General features: G+C 43.4%; 1 protein-coding gene and 1 long non-coding RNA gene across 2 annotated transcripts; both read right to left on the bottom strand.

Annotated features, from left to right (window-relative positions):
• Positions 1-1171: 1171 nt before the first annotated feature.
• Positions 1172-4232, bottom strand: LOC111859417 (uncharacterized). The gene is made up of 2 exons (XR_011982220.1): positions 3138-4232; positions 1172-2954 (listed from the first exon to the last, which is right to left on the bottom strand). It is a non-coding gene; the product is annotated as an uncharacterized lncRNA (long non-coding RNA).
• Positions 4233-9967: 5735 nt separating this feature from the next.
• On the bottom strand, positions 9968-22874 carry slc1a2b (solute carrier family 1 member 2b). The gene is made up of 11 exons (XM_023842027.2): positions 22565-22874; positions 18361-18500; positions 16954-17106; positions 16438-16688; positions 16167-16326; positions 15197-15323; positions 14068-14301; positions 13675-13869; positions 13409-13543; positions 12703-12934; positions 9968-10365 (listed from the first exon to the last, which is right to left on the bottom strand). Exons 1-11 carry the CDS (start codon positions 22579-22581, stop codon positions 10294-10296), a joined length of 1716 nt encoding a protein of 571 aa, XP_023697795.1. The 5' UTR covers positions 22582-22874; the 3' UTR covers positions 9968-10293.
• Between the last annotated feature and the right edge of the window lie 1205 nt (positions 22875-24079).

Here is a 24079-nt window from a genome sequence, read left to right as displayed (position 1 = left end):
TAAGAGTGATGTGATTTTGCTCCTACTCCCAGACTTAAGAATAAGTGGCATGCATAAACATTTTTAAGTGTTAAGAGTAGGTCTCAGCTCCTAAATTATTTAAGAGAGCTGGAGAGGACTCCTACGCCAGTTAGGAGCTGAATGATGGCAGCTGCACTACGCGCACAAAGACGGAGACCGCGCAGTTTCCGTGAAAGAAAGGGCGTACTGCAGACATACGACAATAATGAATTGATAAAAAGGTACAGTCTCGATCATGAGGGCATTCTGTTTGTTACCAACCTAATTAGGAACCGGTGTTCTGACAAAACATCCTACCTATCGAGACGTGCTATCGAGCCTTTCTGCGCATGTGCAGTTCCACCGTCTTGGGATTAGGGTTAGGTTTTAGGGGTTAGGGTTAGGGTTAAGGTAAGAGTTTTAGGGGTTTTTGGGGGGTTAGGGTTAGGGTTAGGGTAAGAGTTAGGGTTAGGGCTATCGATTAGCACTACGGTAGGATGTTTTGATAAAGTAGGACGTTTTGTCAGAACACCGGATACAATCTCCTACGTCACCTAAAAATACACTTACAGTTGAACTGAAGGTGATAATGATGCTACGTTTTTGGCAACAGGAAAAATATAATAATAATTATTATTATTATTATTATCATCATCATCATCATCATCTATTATAGCGAGGGTCATAAGAACAATATAAGTAATGACACAAACCTGTAGCTTGCATGCTTGCTTTATAAACTGTGATTTCCTTTCGCGAGGTCGATAAAACATTATACAATGCTCTTAGCTCCTACTTTTTGCTAAGTTTTTTTTTACTCTTAAGTCCAAGTGTACGACCATTCTTAAGACCATTCTTAGGAAGTTTTATGCATACCGGCCCTGGTCTTATCAGGGTTGTTTTTGACTTCACTTAAATATTTGATGACCTTTAAGTGTAATTCCAAGGCTGATTCCGTAATTATTCGTTTTCCTGGTCATTTGCTGTCTTAGAGATAGTGGTTCGTTTCTGTGGTATATTATTCCGCCAAATCGCAGGTCAACCTATCACCAGGGGGCGCTGCTGTGCCAAAAATTGCCAGTAAGTTCTTGAGAACAGGGAAACCAAGGGCTGAACTTTGCAACTTTTCTCTATTGCTCCTAATTGTACGGTTGATTGTGTAAAATGAATGTTTAAAATTCCAGATACTTTATTGGCCATGAGCAATAGGTGCATAGGAATGCTTACTCGTTCAACTACACACAGTTACATAAAACAATACAGGTAGCATATGACGAAATAGTCCATATGTGACTATACAGTATAACTAGACAGAATGTATGAAATAGCATGCATTTAAAAACACAATATGCAGAATCCAATACAACCTTAGCAAGTGACATAAGTTAATACAAACATTGCTGCTTGCAATTTAATTGCAGTTAAATTTTGTTTAGCAATTTATAAAAAATAAACACCAATCTAGATCAAATCTAAAATGGGGGCTAGATCATATTCTCTTTAAGACAGTAAATTATAATTCAGCATTTCTCAGTTACATAAGGCACACTCACTAGTTAGTACACATACAGTATGTATTATAATTTATATCATAGTAAGATGGGACAGAAGAAAAAGGATACATACAATGCACTTCAGGGGGATGCGGCCCCCAGCACGGTTGCCACTTTACTGTAAATCCTAAAAAATTTGGGATTGTAATTTTTCAGGGAGGCTGAGATAAAAAAAAAATACAGCGTCTGCATCCCCGTAAATATGGTCAAGAATTGCCTTTAATGCAAGGTGTGTGTTTATGAGCCTAACTTCTATGCAGAATCAATACTTTAAATATAATTCTATATATAGATACTTATATTTGCATTGGTATACTGATGCATGCGTTTAGAGTATAATTGTTTATATAGAAACTTATATTTGCACTGGTACTGTATACTATTGCATGCACTTTAAATATAATTGTATAATGTATATATAGAAACCTTTATTTGCACTGGTATACTGATGCATGCGCTTTAAATATGCTCCACATATGTAGTTTTACACTGTTGAGCTTCTTAGCAATCTTCTGTAAAAATGGCATGAAAGGATCATTCACAAACATAATGACTGATCCCATGCAAGTTCTTGAAAAGCAGATTTCCTTTCTATGGCATTTAATGCTCACAGTGTATTGTGAACCATATAGACACACATTAAACAAGGTAAATGAGATAAATGGGTTTATGTGGTAGTTCCGCAGACGTTATAGTACCGGTATAGATGGCTTGACCCCACCCTCGCCAGGGATTCTGGGTAATCCAGTTTGTTCCCCGTGTAGGAAGTGGTGAGACTGGCCCCTCACATAGGTCTCATCGCCATGCTTATAGAAGTGATTTTTTCACACCCACCTTCAAAGATGTGCTGTTATTATAAAAGGATATTGATAATCTGATCAGTGTAAATAGGTGTCTTGCCATGTAGAGATATGCAGCCCGATATGTCCTCTGAATTGTGCTGTATAGTAAATTCTAGACTGGGCTGGATGCTTGTGTTTTCAAAATAAATGAAGCTACTTGAAATGCAAAATTAGCATGTCACCCCCCCCCCCCTCGGCAACTGCCTGAAGTCTGAGTGGCCAAGCCACGCCTAAAAGGAATAAAGATGTACGGTCAGCAATGAGTATTGCACAGAAACATAAAAGATACCCAACATGAAAGTAAGGATGTTTTGTGAAATTTACTACATTCTTTAAAAATTTCTGATGTGGTCTAAGTTGAAGAAAGTGTGTTGTGTTTCCGATTTCTGCTGAATGATCTTCATGTCTTCATCTGTCCATGCTCATCTTTATTCTGAGGCTGCACAGATGACTGTCCTCTGACAGGCTCTGCCTTTAATTTTAGCTAGTCGCACAATTGCACGAGTTTTCTCGTTACAGAGCGTTTCTTTTCTGGCTGCCATTTCTGTTTTTCTGCACTCTGTAGAGAAGGAGGAATATGTCAAACGAGGCAAATGCATTTAACTAAGTGACATCTGTACGTAGTTTCGTTCTCACAGTGTTGCTCAGCGGTGGTGGAGGAACCCACCGCAGTTACGAACATGAAGGGTGTCCAGACACAGTATAACAACTAAACAGGAGAAGTATGACAACATATACATACCAAATCTTTCATGCAAATGGTAATGATCAGTTAATCGCGATTTGCAGACAGAATTTCTTTTGGTTTCATTGCAGCACAAATATTTTCCTTTATCGTACTTCTCCTGATGGTTGATCACAGTCTCAAATTCATGTTCCAGACTATTTGCGTTGATTAGGGTTACATCTTCCTTGATCTGATAATTTCCCTGTAAGTCTTCAACAAGGTTCCGCTTCCCCATCAGTGTGCCATGATCTTCAAACAGCTCCACAGTCAGGAGGTCGTAACAGATGTCTTCGGTCCCCAAGAAGTGAGAGACTTCATGTATGAGGGTACCTGGTTGGGAATCTTCACGCAGGTCATCAGGTGCTGTCCAGAAATCGGGACACAGGTAGATTGTGCATGTTTCATCTGGCACACAGACATAGGCGATAGTATTAGTAGTGTCTGGACCTATGTCCTTTAGGAAGTTCACCTCATCCATCTTCTTCAGCAAATCTTTTAGGTGCTGTTCAGTAGGTATGCAGCAGAATTTGTAGAATTTTGGGTCCCTGGGGGGTTCTGAGCAGGTATAGTGGAAGCTGACTGGGTGTCCATACATTTTATTCTTCAGGGCGTCCTCCACTATCTGCATCGCTGCCGTCTTTGCTTTATCTGCTATTTCCTGTTCAGATTCAGTAAGTGGTACAGTATTCTGCACAGATGCTCCAGCCATTCTGCGCCCAATACGTGGAAGTCGTTGTTCTCTGATCGTGAGCCCTGCCCTCTTTTTGCCGTCTCGCTCTTTTTCTAACCAAAACAGCAAAGGAACAAAGCGAGAAAAGATGGCGAATGTAGAAATGTGAAGAATGAGGAAGTGGAGGTCAAAGAGCGCGACACGGGTGTGGATGGGAAACAAGCAACCACAATTATTCACAGGAGTCTAAGGAAGCCCAAAACCACCGTGCTTGCAACGATTTTTTAAAGCTCATCCTGTTGATGGTGACTAATGAGAACCAGCTAGATGTGTGTCCTGAACAATTTGTTCTATGAATACTTTTCTTTAATTTTATGTAATATTTTAAGTAAACAGGACTATGAAAAAGATCAAAGAACTAGGTCAGGGGTTTTCCACCTGGGGGTCACTTGGGGGTCAGTAGAGTAGCTGCAGAGAACCCCCAGGAGACTTGCCGGTATTAACATTAAGTCTATATTACAGTCTGTTTTCATTCGGGATCTCTGATAGAGCTGGACTTAGATTAAAAATCTTGATTTTGAAAATGGATTCTGATATATCAAAATATTGATTTTTTAAATTGTATAATTTAATAAAATTTGATATAATGGATCTGCAAATTATATTGAGAACATAAAAAAATCAGTGGCATTTTCCATCCATAGTCTCCGGTGTTAGGACGGTTGAAAACCCTGATGCACTAATACTCTCTCTTTCACCACCTACTGGTGGCATGATATCATTGATTCCCTAAAATGCATCATCCATTTCTACCAGGATTTATATTAAGGTATTACATATGAAATTCCAGAGGGGGATGGGGTCATGACAATTCTGGCCTTTAGTACAAATCTGTGAATGCATTATAATGTGCTCTCTAAATGAGCTTAACTTTAGTCAGGCACTTATTCTCTGCTTTGGGGACCACAGGTACAGCGCTGCATAAGAGGTTTTCTTTGAAACATGTCTTCTTGGTTATCGGGTATAGTGATTATCAGGCTAGAGTGTTCCTTTAGCTTCAGCACGTGTGTATTTTGTGCCGTGTGCTGTGCCTCTGTGGCTCTGTAGCGTCAGTATATCATGCCACAGTATATCTGGTGTCTGGTTTTGCCATTTCTGTCCTGCCTCACTTCTGTAAGTACTAATATGCATTAGGTATTTTTTCACATGCATCCTGTGTTTGAATTCCTTGACCTGGACCATTTGAGTAGTACCCTCTGAGACGAACCTACCAGTCTTAATCTCGATGGCTATTTTTTAAAAGAATGCATTAGATATGGTGTGATATGCTTATATGAAACAGTCACACACCTACACTGTCAGAAAAAAAGCATACAGCCCTTGTTCAGTTTTGTACCCCAAGGTAAAATTACATTAATACCCCAATGGTACAAAAATGTTCCTCAGAGTCAGTTTCTGCACCTCAGATTACGCTAAAAGTACATTTCCCTACAGCTGGGGTACACTTGGCAGACCCTTGAGGGTACAGCAACAGTGACAAGTAATTGTACCCTAAAGGGTCTGACAATTGTAAGTAAATTGGTACAAATTGGATTTTTTTTTCTGACAGGGCAAGTGCGTACAAAGTTTTACACTGCAGCAAGGAGATAGCTTTCTGTTTAACACTTGTAAGGACCAAATCAGCCTAATGCCCCCCACCCCCCCAAAAAAAAATGCACACTGTATTCCTATAACATTGGTAAGGTATGTCACTACCATCTACACCCTTGCACTGCAGTATAAACATGTACCGTCACACATCATATTCTTGCTCAGCTATTATGTTTGCTTCACTTTTAATACAAAAGGCTTTTATGGAAATACAACATTTGTATGGGAAAGCTATGCACAGAGGCTGAATGGCTAAGAAGACACAAGATACCCGATCAGGCATGTGGAAGACAAAGGAGAGTAAGAATTGTGTCTAGAACCCACAACCATAGAGGGGCGATGCCACATTCTTACCCACTGCACCACCAAAATTGCTGACAGAAATAAGAAAAATGTTAATCATAAATCAATGTTTATTAGTTTCCATAATTATATTTACACAAAAAATACAGCATTCACTGATATGCACCAACATAGCTTCATTCCACAAATCTAGTAGAGAAAACAATTTTATCTATACTTATGTCTCACAAACGCGCACTGTCCCGTTACATCCAAATGATGGCAGTCTTAAGCCAATGTTCCAGAAAGGCCCGTTGAAATAATTTAAATGAATGCAGAAGTGGAATTAGGAATCAGTCATTTCAGACAATGACAGAACAAAGGAACCACTTCACAGCAGACTTTGATGACTTGTCAGGGGATATACTGCATAAAGGCTCAATTATGTTTGCAGCATCACGTCATTTTTTGTATTGAATATATTGGTAACACTTAAAGCAGTTGTCATAATGCATTATAGATACTTTCATAATGCATTATAATGCATTCATAAAGTATAAACACAGCTATGAATATTTTATAAAGGCATAACACATTATAGTCATGTTTATTATGCATTATGAAAGCTCTGTGAAGCTATAGTCTATAATACACTATAAATACCTTCATTGTGCATTATAATGGTCACTATAAGCCATTATAATGCATTATGAAGGTATTCATAATGCATTAGAGAAGAGCTTCATAGAGCATTCATAATGCATAATACACGTTTCAAATAGTTATAGCCATGTTTATATGTTTATAATACCTTATGAATCCATTATAATGCATTGTGAAGGTATCTATAACACAGTACATGTGACTGCTTCAAGTAGTGTTACCAATATATTATTTTTAAAAATAAATGTTCAGTCTGATTTACCAAGCAGATATTTGACAGTCTGTTTATCAACACCTTGTATATTTAACACCCAGCAAAGAGGTTCTCCCTTTAAAAAGGCTTAATTTCACTTTGACCATACAAATTAGTCTGCAAATGTTTAATGTTGGCATGTTTCTATGATTATGAGGAATTCTGAAGCAACAGCTGTTCTTGTTATTGTTGAGTATAACTTTCCACCACAGACAGATCACCCTGTTCCCATGCAAAGGGGTTCTGAACATCTCAGAGGACAAAATGAACTTCAGAGATACTTCAGAGTTCTCCTCAATAGTAGTTGGATGCCAGTTTGACATAGTTATTTTAGAACAGCTTCTGATTAGTTTTCCACTTTCCTTTTTAAAACATATTTACTTCCACTGGGATTAGGCATGCCACAACTGACATAAAGATTCATTTTTAACACATACAATTGACGGTAAATCTAGATACTTTTACAATATTAACCACAAATCAAGTCACCACCCTAACATACATCATCATAGCATGTTTAAACCAAATTCTGCCCCTTTTTCCCGTTTCTTTCGACTTTGATCATGCTGTCCACATGAGAGATGAGTCTACGTTATCCGTGGAACACTGTGCATTGCATTCAGTCAAAAGTACTTACTCATATATTATTATGACGATCGTGAATGAATGCAGATGAAATACCTTCATTGAACAACTGAAATGCTTGTGTTAAATACAAAATTATACCCTGGGTGTTTAACAGCTATGTAAGACAAGAAAGTAAGTAGCTACAGAAACACAAAAGACAAGCAACACTGAATGGTCTTTATATATACCTAAATTACTTTTTATCTATGTTTTTAGGAAGAATAGGGCCAATAGTTCTCTAGAAGGTTACAAAACCATCACAGCAAGTAAACACTATCCATTACACCAAAAAAAGACGCCTAACTACTGTATGTACACAAAGTGCAATGAGGCACTTTACCATACTTTGAAATATTGGTTCAAAGGAAGTATAGACACTGACAATGTCACGTGCCTCCTGCACTCAGTAATGTGGAATGCTGTCCAGTGGACACCCCCGCACCCCCAGTGAGCATGCTGCGACAACAGCTGAGATCTACCTGAAGATGGGAACGGATTTCCCTTCATTACCGCAGATATGAAAGTATGTCCTGCACAATATTCCTGAACCGTGTTGTGAAAAACATCTAAAACAGGGGTCTCCAACTCCGGTCCTGGAGAGCTACTGTCCAGTCGGTTTTCTGTCCTACCTGGCTTCTGATGAGCCACACCTGCCCCTGATCCTGAACAGGTGTGGCTCAGAAGCCAGGTAGGATGGAAAACCTACTGGACAGTAGCTCTCCCGGACTGGAGCTGGAGAGCCGTGATCTAAAATGTATGTGAGATGCGGGAGCACCTCCTGCAAAACACAAAAGAGTGCATCTGCTTTCCTTAGCTAGTGGCATGGCACTGCAGGACACTGGGTCACTGTAAACGCATGCTCTTTCGTAACTACAGAGGTGACTGTGACAGGGACAGCACAACTGTAAGCAGCACTCATAAGTGTCATCAACTGCAGCACAGATAACAATTAAGATCTTCAAGGCAAGGTATAATTAATTAAAAAAAAACACAGAAAAAAGAAAACATTTAGACGGGCAGCTCCACACGCAAACACGGATGCTAACACAAACATGTAAACGCACGCACACAAATACACATGTTCACGGATACAGAGACAAACGGGTGGTCCCACTGGGGCGTTTAGCCGTTTCATTCCGAGAGAGGAAGATAATTACGCTGCATGATGTCATGCCTCTGTCCTGTGTCACTTTCAGGGGCTCCAGTCAGCACCCCGGCCTCGGTCTTCCTGACAATCGCATCTGGCCGATGTTTAAAAATACGCTGCAGCATCTGGGGGCTTCATACGAACAGTCGTAAGCTCTTGTAGAAAGAGGCCAGCTGTTTGAACTGGTCCCCAAGTCAAATCCCTTATTAAGAACAGTGCAGTGTGCAAATCCAGCATTCAATGCACACTTTCTGCCACTTGGGGCGCTAGAGAGCTATATTGTGCTTCTTTCTTGTTTTTTTTTTTGCTGACTGTTGTGCCATTTGGCTTCTGTTTTGCGTTCATCCTCGTGTCCCCAGCTGTGTGCTGTTACTGGCAGCCTTCGTGTGGTGTGCTTATCTACCAGAACACTTTCATGAATATTTGTCTTCATAGATGTTGTGCTTAATTATAGACTCCTTGTTTTGTGCAGATAGAAAACATAAAATCAGAAAACTTTGTTCAAGTTTCATTATAAAAGGTAGTATGTTTCAGAGACAACCAGAGGAAAAAAAACGTTCTTAGCTTTGTTAGGAATTTTATGTAGATGAGCCGGAGGCTGGTGATGCACTGTAGGGGGCGCTATCCTTAATGTCCCTTATAAACAGTCATGTTATGGTTAGTGTGACGAAGTGACTGGACCTGTGTGGAAACACCACGGCAGAGATGCTTCTTCCATGACAACGGCCATGGTAATCTTAACAGACCATATAATGCAGAGACGTAAAGCACGCCTTGGGGTTTGGGTGCCGGCCCAGTTTCCTCATCAGAGAGATCCAAGGATAAACATTACTTCACGACTGCTCCCCTCACCTCGCTCTGCTCCTGCCAAGGGTCTTTATCGCAGGCATGGGTGATTCCTCTGGTTCGACTTGACATTCACTCACACAGTTTCCCCTGGTGGCTAATGAAGGAAACGACCCTCAGATCGTATGGTAATGAGGGTGAGAGTCGCTTTGGATTGCTTCACGCGGCTTGGCAGCAGGCAGCCTATAAAAGATGGCTCTCATTTTGTGATTTGATATGATTGTTTTGGTCCCAGTATCAAGGCGGGGGAGACAAAGCACCCCCCTCCCCACCCCCCACCCACAAACACATACACACAGACACATACGGAACACCATTGGCCCTCCCCCCAACCCTAAGGGCAAACAAAGCTACAAGGTTCATGCTTTAATTTACACCAGCCCTCCCCTGTGTGCCCCCCTCCCCCCACCATGGCTGTACCTTGTGCGTACTTCTGCCAACCCCCCCACCCCCCCCCAGCAGCAGACTGTGCATTTGTGGTATTAGCCAACAGGGAGAGGTAATATATTGACTCCTTCCAAGAATTCCGAGGTCTCGTGGTTCACGGTGAAAAGACAGATGCTACAACAAGCTGCTTCCGAGTCTCTGCCTTAAAGTGTCCCCCCCCTCCCCCCCGACTGCTTAGCTACACACAGAAATAATGCCACTAACGCTTGTGTCGTGACTACTGTGCAGTTACATCAACCCCCCCCCCCCCCCCACCTTTTTCATCAGATGGATCTCTCACCCAAGGTGTGAGCCTGCATGCTCTGTGGTAAAATTCAGTCGTCCCTTCCCACCCCCCTGGGGTGTGCCTTGTGCAGCTGATCCCTGGGGACGTGGGACTCGTGAAGATGGAAAGATAGCTCGCTTGTTTCTCATCTGAGTGTTTTGTCACTTCTGTCCATCAGAACTGGTTGGTCGAAAGAGGTTTTAAAGTATTTGAGCTTCAACAAAAACGGTTCTGTTTACATGAGTATTACTTTTTTTTTTTTGTCAACAGGAAAGCTTGTGGAACGTGGCGTAAGGCAGAGCCGGGGATGTGTGTTCATCCTTATTCGAGTTTCCATGGCTCCTCCTCGACAAGCGTGTACTCTGCCGTGGAGCCGTTGGTAGCCAGAGTCACCTGCAAGCAATTATCAGGAACATCTGAGGGCACGGCCAAGCGGCTAACAGTCACGTCACCCACCAGTCAGTCATCGATGTTGGGCAGAGAAGCCGCACCTATCAACCTCTGAGGCCTCGTTCATTCGGATGCCTCAGTCAGAGGCAGTCTTTATCTCATTAAAGCGACAGCGACGGCCAAACATCATAAATCATGAGGCATATCAATCAGAAAGCAGGCCTAGCTGGGTCACAGGCCTGGTGCGGTGTGGTTTCTCTGCACCGGGGAAAGACAGGTATTACGGCTATGGCAAAGGGGCGGAGTTTAGCGGCGCAGTGCTACGTGAGTAATGAGCCCCGACTGACCATCAAGCTACATCTCAGCAAGCTCACTAAGAAACACGGTCTCATGGACGGGCAAGGAGCAAAACACAGAACCAAACAGCTGCGAGGGTGACGTGCATTACAGGCGATAACACTCAGCTCTCAGCTCTCTCTCTTAGACGGTGAAAAACAGACACATTTACAGCATGCAAAGAAGCGCAATGTAGAAAAAATAAAGTCAGAACAAATATGTACATGTTAACTTTTGATACACTGAGTGAAATCGTGCAGGAGAGATTCATGGAATAGCAGCTTTTACGTCCCCATCCAGTGTCTTAAATGAGCAGAGAAGCCAGAGGTGTTGCCAGGCAACTCTAACGATCGTGTCACCAACAGCCTTTCTCAGTGACAGCCCTACAATCCAAATCCGTCCTGATGGTCACACAAGATAAAGCACGCTCCCCTTATTCCTGCCCCAGGCCACTGATCCGCCCCTCCCCCATCCCACATTCCCACCCTGGGGGCATTTACACACGGCACTATATCGTCTAATTGCGACACCTTACCGATTATCAGTCAGAAATGACCGCATGTGGAAGAAGGAGCCAGCTTTTAATGTTGAGTATTGAGCGTTAACTATGTAGCCCAAACCTTCTGTTAAGGCGGCTCTGCGAAATGGGAATTCTCAACAGAGCCTTGGCAAGTAGTAATTTTTCATTAGACCAGTGGGATTATGTTGTATATGATGCTTATGCACAGTATCTCTCTAATGTAGTGTTTCCCAATCCGGTCCTCAGGCACCCACAGTCAGTCCACAGTTTTTCTCCCTCCAAGCTCCCTGTCAGACGGTCCACATTTTTGCTTCTTCCCAGCTCCTGGTAGGGAGCAAAAATGTGGGACTGTCTGCAGGTCCCCGAGGACCGGATTGAGAAACACCGGCCTAATATCTAATTTCATAACTAGATACTCAGTGGCAGCAAATATTAGCGGGAAATGTCCCCTGTAAATGGAAGCGTATAACCCTTATATTTAGGATAAAGGGGGGGGGAGTGTGCTCCTTCCATAATGGTTCTCCCCAAAACAACAGCCTTATCTCACATAGCAACGAGAGCAACACATGGGATATAATCCCGACTTCAATTGACTAAACTTTAGACTTGAACATTCATATAAACCCCCCAACAATATGAGGTCACCCTACCTGCACCACAGAGCGCCTTTACATCTATTTAGTAGGAGCTCCAAATCGACATACTTTTTTTTAAATTTTTTTAAGAAACCAGGCTCAGTCAGTCCTGGGAGTCTTCAGAAACGCTTAATGGGAACCATGCGGCAGATTAACACGCAGATCTACATGAAGGTTACAGCAGTCTCCATTCTCTTTTATATGTATAAGGACAGACCACCTCGGGGAACCTCAACAAACATTCATTAAATGATAGGGGAGCACTGCCGTTCCCCTCATCTCCATCTCAATTAGCAGCCATGACTGTTTATGGGCGACCACAAATCCTGAAATGCTGTGTTGTGAAAGTAAAGTTTACAAACGCAGCTTAAATGCACTAAAGCAGGGTTATTCAACTCACGGTCCTCGAGGTCCGAGCACTGCTGGTTTTCCAGCCTTCCTTTACCTGTCAGTCAGGTGTGAAGCCTCTGACCAATCAGAATCAGTAACTATTAAACAACTACCTGGGAGAACTGAAAACAAGGCCTGGATTTGGAATCGAGGTCCAGAGTTGAAGAACCCTGCACTAAAGCCCTATTTAGTGTATCTAGGGCCTGTGAAATACCCACAGTAAAAGCTCAACAGCTCTCCTAAACATACTCCTCTCTACGTACAATAAAATGAACAGGGCTAGCCCACTGCAACAAGTAAATGGGTATATAATACATGAAAGACATAAAAACTGCTATTCCAAATGATCATAAGCGTAATCAGTGCATGGAAAGATGCAGTATTAAATAATATAAGCAGCTGCAGATGTGAGAGAATGAGGCAGACGCTGCTTCATGCGTCCATGAGGGTGAGGGGTACCTTGCACTCGTCCTCCGGGGCGGAGACGTCAGCCGCATACACGCACTGGTTGGTGTTGTTCTCGTGGTGGTTCTTCAGGTCTTCGTAGTAGGACTGCGTCTTGGTCATCTCCATGTCCTCCGACTTGCCCTGCAGAGCGTCCAGGCTGTCCAGCTCCTGCTTGGATAGGTGGTAAACGATGCCGGCGCCGAAGGAATCGCCCACCACATTGACCGAGGTCCGGAAGCGGTCCCTGGTGGGCGAGAGACGGATAGGGTGGGGGGAGTGGAGTTTCATCTCTTACATGCACAGTGTTAAGCTAAACACTACATATTACACTAGTTAAGTTCTCCCCAAACGAGCTTGATGGACCAAATGGCCAACTCTCGTTTGTAAATTTCTTATGTTCTTATGGCCAAAATTGTGGAAATACTTCCAGTTTTTAGAGACTGCAGAATCTTATCCAACTGTTGCTCCAGTTACTTATTTAATCGTCCAATGTATGAAATCTGCAATATTCTTTGATTATTTATAAACATTACCGCCAGTATTCATGTAGTAATTTCAAAAGCGCAATGCCAAAAATGCTAGGTGATTCCACAATTTTGTCCTAATAGTGTAGTAATGTTATCATGCTGCTTGGGGCATCTCCGGTTAGGTATGGAGGATTTGAGGTTATACCTGTCTGCGTGTGCAGCACTTGGCAACACACGAGGAGTTTACTCACAATAGCCAGTCCACAGCCACCAGCAGGCTGATGTCCTGAGTGGGCAGTCCCACCGCGGTAAGGATAAGCAGCATGGTCACTAGGCCGGCACTGGGAATACTGGCTGCCCCCACACTGGCCAAAGTAGCTGTTAGACTATAGAGAGGGATAAGAAGCAGGCATGTCATCCACAATGAACTTTCCCTGGTAAAGTCGCCTGACTGGGCCCAAAAATGATCCCCGACGGACCGACACAGGTGCCGGCGAATGAGGACGGGGAGCCCCACCTCACGGTGACGATCTGTCCCGCGTCAAGGTGAATCCCGTTCATCTGTGCGATGAAGATGGCCGCCACGGCCTCGTAGAGCGCCGTGCCGTCCATGTTGATTGTGGCGCCGACGGGGAGCACGAAGCGAGTGACGCGCTTGTCGATCCCTAGGTTCTCCTCCAGGCAGCGGAATGTGACGGGCAGCGTGCCAGCGCTGGGGGGCGGGGAGGGGGGTGACATAGGGACATGGGACAGAGCGTCGAACAAAACAGACACTAAGGTAGCTGATAAAATTCTTGCGCTTCTGCTTGCAGAGAATGAGCCAATATTTCCTGTGTAAACTGACTCCATATAGATCAAGACCTGCATCTATACATTATGTACCAAATTTGGAGGTTTCAGGCACCCATACCTGGAGGCTGTCCCCAGGGCTGTAATCCACGCCTGGAAAATGCCCATGAAGAAGGAGTAGGGGTTTTTCCTGACGATAGCGAAGTAGATGAGCGGCAGGAAGATCGCACCGTGGATAATGAGACCCACCACCACCGTCACCATGTACATCCCCAGCTGCTGGGCCACCACCTCCAGGTCCTTGATGGAGATGATCTTCCCACAGATCAGACAGGCGATACCCAGAGGAGAATACCTTAGCAAGACAGAAGGGAAGGAAGAAAGCTCAATTCACTGGGACCTTCCTACACTTTCCAAACTAGCGGGTGATTACCATCTTGCTTTAGGACCTAAGTAATCTATTCATATAATTCTTGATGTATTTAAGCATGTATCAAATATTGCAGCTCTCCAATACCAGTACAGGAAGGGTTTAACTCACAGTACCGGAAGTGTTTAACTCACAGTACCGGAAGGCTTTAACTCACAGTTTTTAAGCAGTTGCTCTCAGCAAGTAGAGAGAGCCAGCAGTAGGTCCACACACTCCGTCACACTAACCATAAGATAACCGTTTATAAGAGCCAGCACAAGGCTGCCATTGTAGAGTGAGGTCTATCAGAGTGCATGGGGAAAATGGAAACATGCTGCGTGTCAGGATCAGCTCCGCCTTGTCCTGTTCTCTCTTCCATTTCCCTGTTTGGCCAGCAGGTGTCACTGGCCATCCCGTTTCCCAGGTGATTCCCTTGCTTTAGTACTTTCTTAGTTATTATGCCTTTTTCCCAGTTCCCTGGGCCGCCGTACAGCTGAAAGGTCTGAGCATGTGGCTGCGAACTATGCATCCCAACCATAGTGGGTTCAAGGCTGCCCAGTGAGTTTTGTTCTCCCCTGAATTATCTTGTGTTCACGTAATCCAGTATTGGTCCTTGTCTCATGTTTTCTTGGTTATCCCTGTCTCTCCTTGCACGTTTTCCCAGCCCTTGTTAATCCTCGTTTCACCTACCTGCCTTCGTTTTCATCCCTTGTAGTCCCTTTTGTTTCCTATTGGTCTAGTTCTGTTGCAATAAATGACCTCTTTTGTAACCAAGACACCCAGTGGATGGTCACCCCCCCCCCCCCCCATGCCCCGCCATAATGGCTGAGGAGAAACTGACCACATGATCATTATGACCAGCCGCATGACGATCTCGTTGAGGATGTTGAAGAAGTCCAGCATGAGCTTGGCCTTCTCCCCCATCTTCCCCATGCAGATGCCGAAGGCGATGAAGAAGCCGATGAGCCCTGGAATCCACCCGCGGTGAAGTTAAGATTAAAATGGCTTAACTATGCCATCAATCATGCTTAGAACAGCAGTAAAAACAACACCTTATGTCAGATATAGTCAGCACCTTAGTATCATATGTCGTATACAGTGTATCACAAGCGATTGTTCTAAGACATTTGAATAATGCAGTGGATCAATGTAAATTATTTTTATTTGAGATTAAAGGTGTAATCTCTTACTAACTGAACCACAGCACTGATCATATACGTTAATTTTCCCATTGAAACCAGGACAAACACAGCCCATTGACGCCGTGCTTCACTGGAAGTATATGGAAGATTCTTGTATGCTTTCTCTAAAAGGAGAATAGATGAAAGCTTATTGATGAACACGCTCCAATTACGTGTTTTCGGAGCCTGTCCGGTCACCATGCTTCACTGGGAGTCTTTGAGAGCTTCATAAATAGTTTTTGCTTAGCTAACGTTGACTGGATAGATAGACTTGCTGTCAGATATTTTAAACCCACCCAGAAGCCAGGCTTCTCTGCACAAGACAGGATTAACTACCAATAACATTAATGCTCATGACTTTCACTTAGTGTCGGCAGTGTTGGCTTGCAGCATTCATCCATTCCGTCGCGCACAGGAGCACAGACACATTTTGCTGAAACCCAGAGGGACAGTTTATCTTTTTGTGTCTTTAGCCACTGACATTTTTAAAAAATATTGTAAATAGTGGTTGCGGGTGAATTTTCAGTTTGATCATTTGTTTAAATATCAAGTTCAGCGATGTTTTTTTAGTGGACTAGTTAGCTTGCTAGCTAGGCTGTGTGTGTACTCAAGCTGAGACAGATTTCTCACCTAATACATTCATTCCACTCTTGAACTGGAGGGATTTTTTGGTGACAAAGACAGGCTCCGGTGGTGGCCTGGTGCCATTAAGCAGAAACTCATCCATGGTGGAGTTCACTTCCTCTGTGTAGTCAGGAACATGCTCCACCTTCTTGGTGACAGTTTGGATCTGTGGAGGTAAAGGTAGATTGTTTTTTCTTTCCATTCCAGTTTTTATTTCCATCTTCCAAATCTTATATCATTGAGTTATACTTCAGCGCTTTCAGATAAAAAAGGATACCTGCTGGAAACAAGCCTGAACAAGATTCTCCGGGAAGAGGTTCCTGATGAGGTCAAAGAAGGCATCCAGGCTGGAGACCTCATCGTTCTTATCTCCCTCACCCAGACGGGCCCTCAGCTTCGGGTTGCCAGGGTGGATGATCAACACCAGGATCACGCCCAGCACAGCAGCAATGATGGTGGTGGACATATAATATACCATGGCTCTAGTACCCAGGCGTCCGCTGGACTTGGCGTCCAAACCGGCCAACCCTGGAGTGACACAGGCAGTGTGGACATGTCAGCAGGGGGCGCCACCCGTCCTCTGAGACATATCAGCAGTATCTCTCAGTCACTGCACTTTTAGGTTACAGTACGGCTAAAAATAACAGACCATCAGTGATGGCTTGAGGCATGTCTACCCTGGAAACGAAGCGATATAGCAGAATTAGCATGAAATGAATGAAATTTTGTCTGACAGCTCAGATACATTGTTGCCTCTGAGCGTTACAGCTGAGAAATGGTTGGTTCACCGCACCCGTTATTAAACTGGAGATAATGAGAGGCAGGATGAGCATCTTCAACATCCTCATCAGGATGTCCCCGGGGAAGGCGATGACCATGATGACATCGGGATGGATAGGGGAGGCATAACGTAGAAGCATCCCCACCACAGAGCCCAGGATCACACCTGAAACAGCCAATACAAGCATCCTTCAACCTATTGTGTCAGTTTCTGAACTTTCGCTGGATTAAGGAGAGGCCAAGAAATAAGCAAATAAGAACCACTCTCAGAATTTATTTTAATGTGAAATAAAAGAAAATCAGAGAAGCTCTGAGAAGTGAACTGTGCTCAATTTCTGACGAGAAGTTTCTTACTAAAGCTGTCAGTTGTCAAACTTTTTAGACAGAACAGTTGTTATCTCAGACAAAATAGCACAACTTCTCAGAGGAGTTAAATCAAGCAGTTAGGACATGTAAGCGAGGAGAAACAAGCATCTGCAGCCCTTCAGGCCCCAGGACATTTGTGCAAGTTGCTCAATTAATGACAAGTAAAGGCTTGAGTGTTACCCCACACTCTAATTAGGCAGCCCGAACATCTGCACAGAGAGATTTCTCTGGCGTCCAACCGCAGAGCTAACTTCTGTTACAAACGTCCTCTTTCTCCTCCAGTGACAATATCACAGCAATTTCACGTCCAAGGTGGAAGAACGTTTTTCACTGCTTTTTTCCAGACATGGTTGCAGCTAGATTGTCTCTAGATTGTATCAAAGAGAATCAAAAGATGGTGCCACCTTGTAGAAGATAAAACTCTCAAGGCAGACAATGGCAGAACCTGGTCATCTAGACTATACACACTAAATTTAATCTTAGTCCTTTAGGGAAATAACTTCAGTACCTCGTTTACACCAAACCCTTCCAGTCAAGATTAAATCCTTACTCATACAAGGAATATCCAGTTTTGCCTTTAATGAGCACTAATCCACTGACATTTGCTTTCCTGTGCATATGGCAGTGAGTTCCACTTCACGTGGCTCTGCCTCTCGACACACACATGTACAGACAGAATGTGTTTTGCTATGGGAGGACTTGCACCATCACACAGTCGTTTCGTTTGTACAGCTGTGATGCATTCATACAGCCCAGCATTAACCCATCAGAGACGTAGCAGTCAGATTAGCATCCCTTCTTTTATTAGCTACAGCAAATGGCTTATGGAGCGTCATTTTGTCCATCACTGCTAACTGGTGTCACTTTGCCAATGGTGTATGTGGACATGTGGAGAGTATACCAGTCTCTTGCCCTTCACCGCCAGGGACCAGAATATGTGCTTAGGAGGAAAGATGGCAGGTTCACGTGTTTCAGCTTCTTTGGTGGATTAAGATAAAGTATGTTTCTTTCGTAGATAAATTGCAGGAGTGTGGGTGAAGGGGTTGATACTGACCCAAAATCGTCAACGTGAGCAGCAGGTTCTTGCATAGCTTCTGGCAGAGTCCCCCACATACAGGGGCTGGGGGTGCATCGATGGGCTCCAGTTGGCTCTCGTGCATCCTCACCTCCACCTGCTTAGGCATGGCGTTGGCACTGCGGGGAGAGGAAAGGCAGCTCAGACATGTCACTGCACACTGACCTGCATCTTTTTCATTTGCTTTTACGGTTCATGTTGGCAGATCCACATGGATGGAAGACAGAAAATAGCCGTGCAAGACTCTGCCCCACATGGTTGCTCTGGCTTTGGTTCATCCACGGCAGAAGATGACAGATACCCCAACAGAAGGACCAAAGGTGGCAAATAGCCCACCCCATATTAGATGAAGATCAGAAAGTTCTTAAAATGCAGTGCAGTCCCAGTGGGCTTTTCTACAGCAGATTAGTACTTTTAAACGATAAAATAAAAAAAACTGCATCAGAAAAGCCACCCTGCCTTAACAGACACTATTCAAGAATCGCTCTCAGCTGCTTAATTATACAGTGACTTCAGTGACAGAACAACTTTTGAAAATCGGTTTTAAGGAACCAGATGTGGATCTTTTTCATTGACATGGTGGCACGCAGATAAATTGCAGAAAGGAAGTACGAAATGTACACACAAACATACATTCGGAAACTTCTATTTTCCGAATGTATACTGCAAGCAGTTTGTCATATTTATCATAGTTGACAGGATAAATTATGTCAGGGTCAACACCCGTCCGACCTCACCATCTATGACCTTTCCACATCTGGCCAGCAGGCATTGCTGGTCATTCCACCTTTTCCCCTCCCTGTCTGAGTTCCTAGTCTTCCCTAGTGCACTGCATAGGTCAGTGGGCTGAGAGTGTGCTTCAGATACTGTTCCCTTGTGTCATGGGTTTGAGGCCAGTCTCACCTGTATTTTTGTTCTCTAGTGTTTCTTTTATGTTTCCTTATTGTAGAGTTTCCCCAGGTTTATTGTGATTATTTCTGTATATTCTTATTTGTAGTATTTCCTGCTGGTGTTTCCCATAGTCCTTGCTGTAGATTCTTAGCCTTTAGTGCTTATTAATTCTCTAAGTTCTGTGTGTTCTTAGGGTTATTGTGTCCACTGCTGTCTCTTTGCTCTTGTGTCTCCCTTGATTGGTTCATTGATTAGGTTACTCCTGTTCCTTGTTTTCTCTGGATGCCTCTGTATTAAAGTGTCTTCCCTCCCTCTGTGCTTTATTCTGCCATTGTAGTGATGATGTAATGTTGCCATGTGCTTTGGTCCTTGTATCCTGTTCCTGGTTCTGCTCTCTGTGTTGCCCTGACAGTTGTGTTTCCCTTATGGTTTTTTTGTAGCTTGTTTTAGCTTATTTTTGTTCTGTTATAGTTTTCTGACCTTTATTTTCCTTTATTTTGTGTGATTCCCAGTGTTCTTTACTTCCCTTAAATAAAACCCTTCTGTGTTTTGGAGCTGCAAGTAGATCGTCACACATTTTTCCCGCTTGCGTCATGCCGCGCCATAACAAAATTGGACAATGACATCTGTACAGGACAGGAAGCTGGAAATTGTATTTCTGCTGGAATTCTATAATGAATTATTAAAACACATGAGCTTTGCTAAAGTCTTTGATCAATTCTCTAATAAGTCACCGGGCATTAATCCCAGGGATCGTAAACCTGTCTGTATACAGACAAATGTGTCTGTGGCAAGACTCGTCTGTGTCCATGGTAAAAAAAAAACTATGCATGCTACGTTTCTAAATGTCTGTGTAAAAATTTTCATTTTGTTCATAATGTCTGTTAGAATTGGCCGTGGTGATGATCGCTGATTAAGGCCCTGATTTTTATTATTAGGCTATTGAAATTCCATACTGATTTATATATGCATGAACTGTGGGCACTTAGGGGTTTGTATTAAACAAAAATATTAAATGACCTTTAACCTGAGCTGTCTGCTGCAGTGTGTTCAGTGCTTCTTGAGAACAGCTGTTTGCACACTGCAGTCCAGCAGTGGATAAGCAGCTGAGAGATGAATGGACATACAATAAAAAGGGGCCATAACAACCTTCTCACAACACACTGAGAGACCTAATCACAATCTTTATTTTATTATGGGCTTATATACAAAGCAACATTCAACAGAGAGAGCAGGGTCACAAATCCCCAGAGTAATTGGGGTTAAGGGTCAGCGGAGTGTAATCGCTCTGCTCAACCTGGGATTTGAACTGGCAACCTTCCAATCACAGCCACAAACCCTTAAACCTGCAGAGCTGCACACGGAAGCTGGGCTACTTCATTTCAAACGCAAATGCACTACATGCGCATTTTGAGTAGAGACCACGGCTATCTGTGTGAAAACTGTCAAAGTATCATTTCAGTTTAGCTCTATACCCCAGATTCTGAACAAATGTCATGTCCAGCTGTGAGCTGAACATCCCCATTTTTGCAGTAGATTTTTACCACCTGCAGAGTAGTAGATATTTCATGTAGTCTATGAAACATTCTCTATCAATAATTTTCAATGTTTTGTCCACTAAACATATATTTATTGATTAGTTAATGAGGCGTTGTGTTCTACATGACCTCTCCCAACCCAATGCAAGGTCAGATGTTACGTGAAGCTTCATGGACTTCATCATGGACCTCACCGGCTCATGGCCAGTCTGCTAGCTCTTGGGCACATAGACCTGTCTAAAGTAATCTTATGTGTTTTATATAACACTGAGCTCCAAACATGGAACACAGCTGCAGGTCAGATCCTTGTGTTCTGTTATATTTTAGCATTTCTCCACATTACTATTAGATTCCATTTCTTTAATGATAAATTTTAATGATGACAGTGTTACTCATACCTAAGAGGACAGTAGTTATTGTACATATTCCCGCAGACAGAATTCCTGCGTTGACTGTTCTTGGGATTCCCTTTCCCACCCCATCTTCTCCCAAATTATCCATTAATCGCATCCAAACGGGGGGGCAGCTCCAAGCTAGCCCACAAAGCAATTGCACAACAGTGGATACGTTCCAGTAAAGGTCAAGAGGAATATAATTAAGGGGCATGATTAGGTTAGGGATTAAGCGGTCTTTGAGGTAAGTTGTGGGGCCTCATGGTCACCCAGGTTACTCAACCCCCCCCCCCCCACACACACAGACACACACAATTATACAGATTCTTGTAAGAATGGTCTAACACCCACACCACATCACAAAGACCAGCCCGGAGACCACTGTGAGGCAATTAGACCTGGAAAGCAGAGAAGCTGCCGTCTCCGATGGCGATCCTCATAAGGCTGACCTTTCCAGCACAAATAAAGCCAAAATAAGGACTCAGAAGTTCAAAATCAAAGGGGGTCAAACCCTGGGATGCTTATAAGCTCTGAATTCCTTAATTGGATTGTTACCGAATAATTCTTCATTTAGTACATCATACTGCAGGTTCTTAGTACATTAAGCCAATAAAATATATTATCTACAACCTTCAAGACTGTCTAAAGGTTGAACTAAATTGTTTGTGAGACGGTGTGGTCTGTTACAAAGACAATAAAAGGCACCGGCGCAAGCAGGCCATCTGCAAAAGCTTAACCGGGTCTGTTACCCAGCCAGTCTGATCATGGTTGTCCGCTGGCCTGATGTCCCCATCCTGGGCTGACGTGGAGCACTGTGTGACTTCAGGCTCTGGAGACAAGGTGACACTGAGAGAGGATCTACTTTCTATTTGTGTTCCCAGTTTTGACCTTACGCTCACACCCTAAAGGTCAAATGGTGGTGGAGGCACGGGGCAAGTCACCAGCAATCAAGGTCTGGGGAGCCCAACGGCAGCCCTCATCCCCTTCTGAGATGCATAGTCGTTTATAACATTATGCTGCTAGACAAACACAAATCATATCATCTTCAAGCTGTGGCCTTGCATTCCATGAATATATAACAATGTTTCGAAAACCTTGTGCAAGGCTAAACAGTATTTGCGCACTTGCAAACAAAGAGAAAAAAAAAGACATCAAAATGATTCCGAAAGAACAATCCTGTTATAATAATCACCTGGTCTCGTGTCACCTGGGTTAGAAGCAAAGTGCTTCAAAACTATGCCTTAACCAGCCGACGTAATCAAACATTCCAACTACTCCTACAACAGGAATGAGGGCAGTTTCAAATTGGCCATGTGTTTGGTCAATCAACTGCACATAGAAAAGGGTGCAGTGTTTTCTTACCTGGGTATGTCATCCATGCTGCTTACGGTATTGATGAGATCTAAGGGGAACTAGGGTTAATCTTCAGCCATGGGACACAGGAAATTATGGAGAAGATTGGGTGAGGACTAAAGCATATCCATAAGGAATTCCAGAGAGTGTCCCTTAAAGAGCTTGGTGTCTCCGATGCATTCGCTTCGGCTATCCGCGACCGCCGGGAACTCTGGGGTGGATGGCAGGCATTTGGAAGTGTGGAGGGGGGAAATTCAATGGCTCGGCCCGTCAAGGACGCCCAGTTACACCAGCATCGACTCGCACAGCCCGGTCTGAGTCAGTGTGCCAAGGAAGTGAGCCACCGGCCAGTCTGACTGCCAGCTTTCAATGGGAATGTGGGGGGGGGGGGGGGTGCACTTTGGGAGGAGTCAGAGCACCAGATTATGAGTCAGCTGAAAGTGAAAGTCCTTGGAGCCCTTCCTTCCACTAATCCCTCAAAGAAGCACATCCTGACACGTGCTAGACTGGAGTTTATGGAGAAGCGAAGCAGAAAATGCCGGATACAGACTCCGCATCCTCGTATAATGAAGTGGACCCCGCAGATTCAGTGGGAAGTGTGAGTTTTGGGTCAAGTTAGTCAACATGACTTCCTATCAGTGAAAACATCTGGAATAACTGCAAGAAACCCACACACATACAAATCATTGTGATTGTCGATTTTAAGTGGAAGGAACATATAAAAATATGATGCACAGTGAATAAGCCAGGCCTTGTTATAACTCCTGCTTTCCATCCATTTGATATACCTGTTGTCCTATGCAGGGTTGCAAGGGAACAGAGCCAATCCCAGATGCTACAGGCGCAACACAGGGAAAAACTCAGAACAGGGTGCCAATCCATCTTGTTAGGACTGATCACTTTCAGCATATGAGGTACATGATATCTCAATAGACTGTAAACCCAAGTTGAGATTTCAGCTTTTGTTGACGTAAAAGCTGCAATCAAGAACAATCTTCTCAACCCTTTTTACTACAACAATATTTAAATCAAGAAACCCAGTTAATTCCATCCACCCAATTTCAAACTGCTTATCTTGATCAGGGCACAATCCTATCTCAAGCAGGGAAAACTCATAACATACAAGTAGCTCATTTTTAAGACAATAAATAGAAATTAAACAAACGCAATGCCTTGATTGCATAGGGGTGTGTAGACTATCTACTGCATGCATGTACGTTTTGCCTGTTCTTATATGCTTATGAGAACTGCAGATCTAGACCAACTCATAAAAGAACTTCAGAAAATTCACAAAACTTTCCACTATGATACTGAAAGTCCCAGCAAATTCTCAGGTTCACTCAAGTGTTAAAATGATCACACAGTAATTGTTGTCGCCTACTTACAAATTTTATGTCTTCATCAAATGGATAAAAATGGAAGGCCAGGCATCGTACAGATTTCACAGACATCGGCTTGGATGACCACTCAGTGAACCTGCATATAAACTATTTATCTCATAATTCTGCAGTGGGGGTTGATTAT

Source organism: Paramormyrops kingsleyae, chromosome 13, assembly GCF_048594095.1.
Source record: "Paramormyrops kingsleyae isolate MSU_618 chromosome 13, PKINGS_0.4, whole genome shotgun sequence".
NCBI classification, from domain to species: domain Eukaryota; kingdom Metazoa; phylum Chordata; class Actinopteri; order Osteoglossiformes; family Mormyridae; genus Paramormyrops; species Paramormyrops kingsleyae.
This window is presented reverse-complemented; position numbering and strand designations above follow the sequence as displayed.

Coding starts and splice junctions, on each gene's coding strand:
- slc1a2b (XM_023842027.2), bottom strand. Junction 17,107..18,360: donor GCTCACGTTGACGATTTTGG/GTCAGTATCAAC, acceptor TGGCTGTTTCAG/GTGTGATCCTGGGCTCTGTG. Junction 13,544..13,674: donor GGACAGATCGTCACCGTGAG/GTGGGGCTCCCC, acceptor CCCTCTCTATAG/TCTAACAGCTACTTTGGCCA.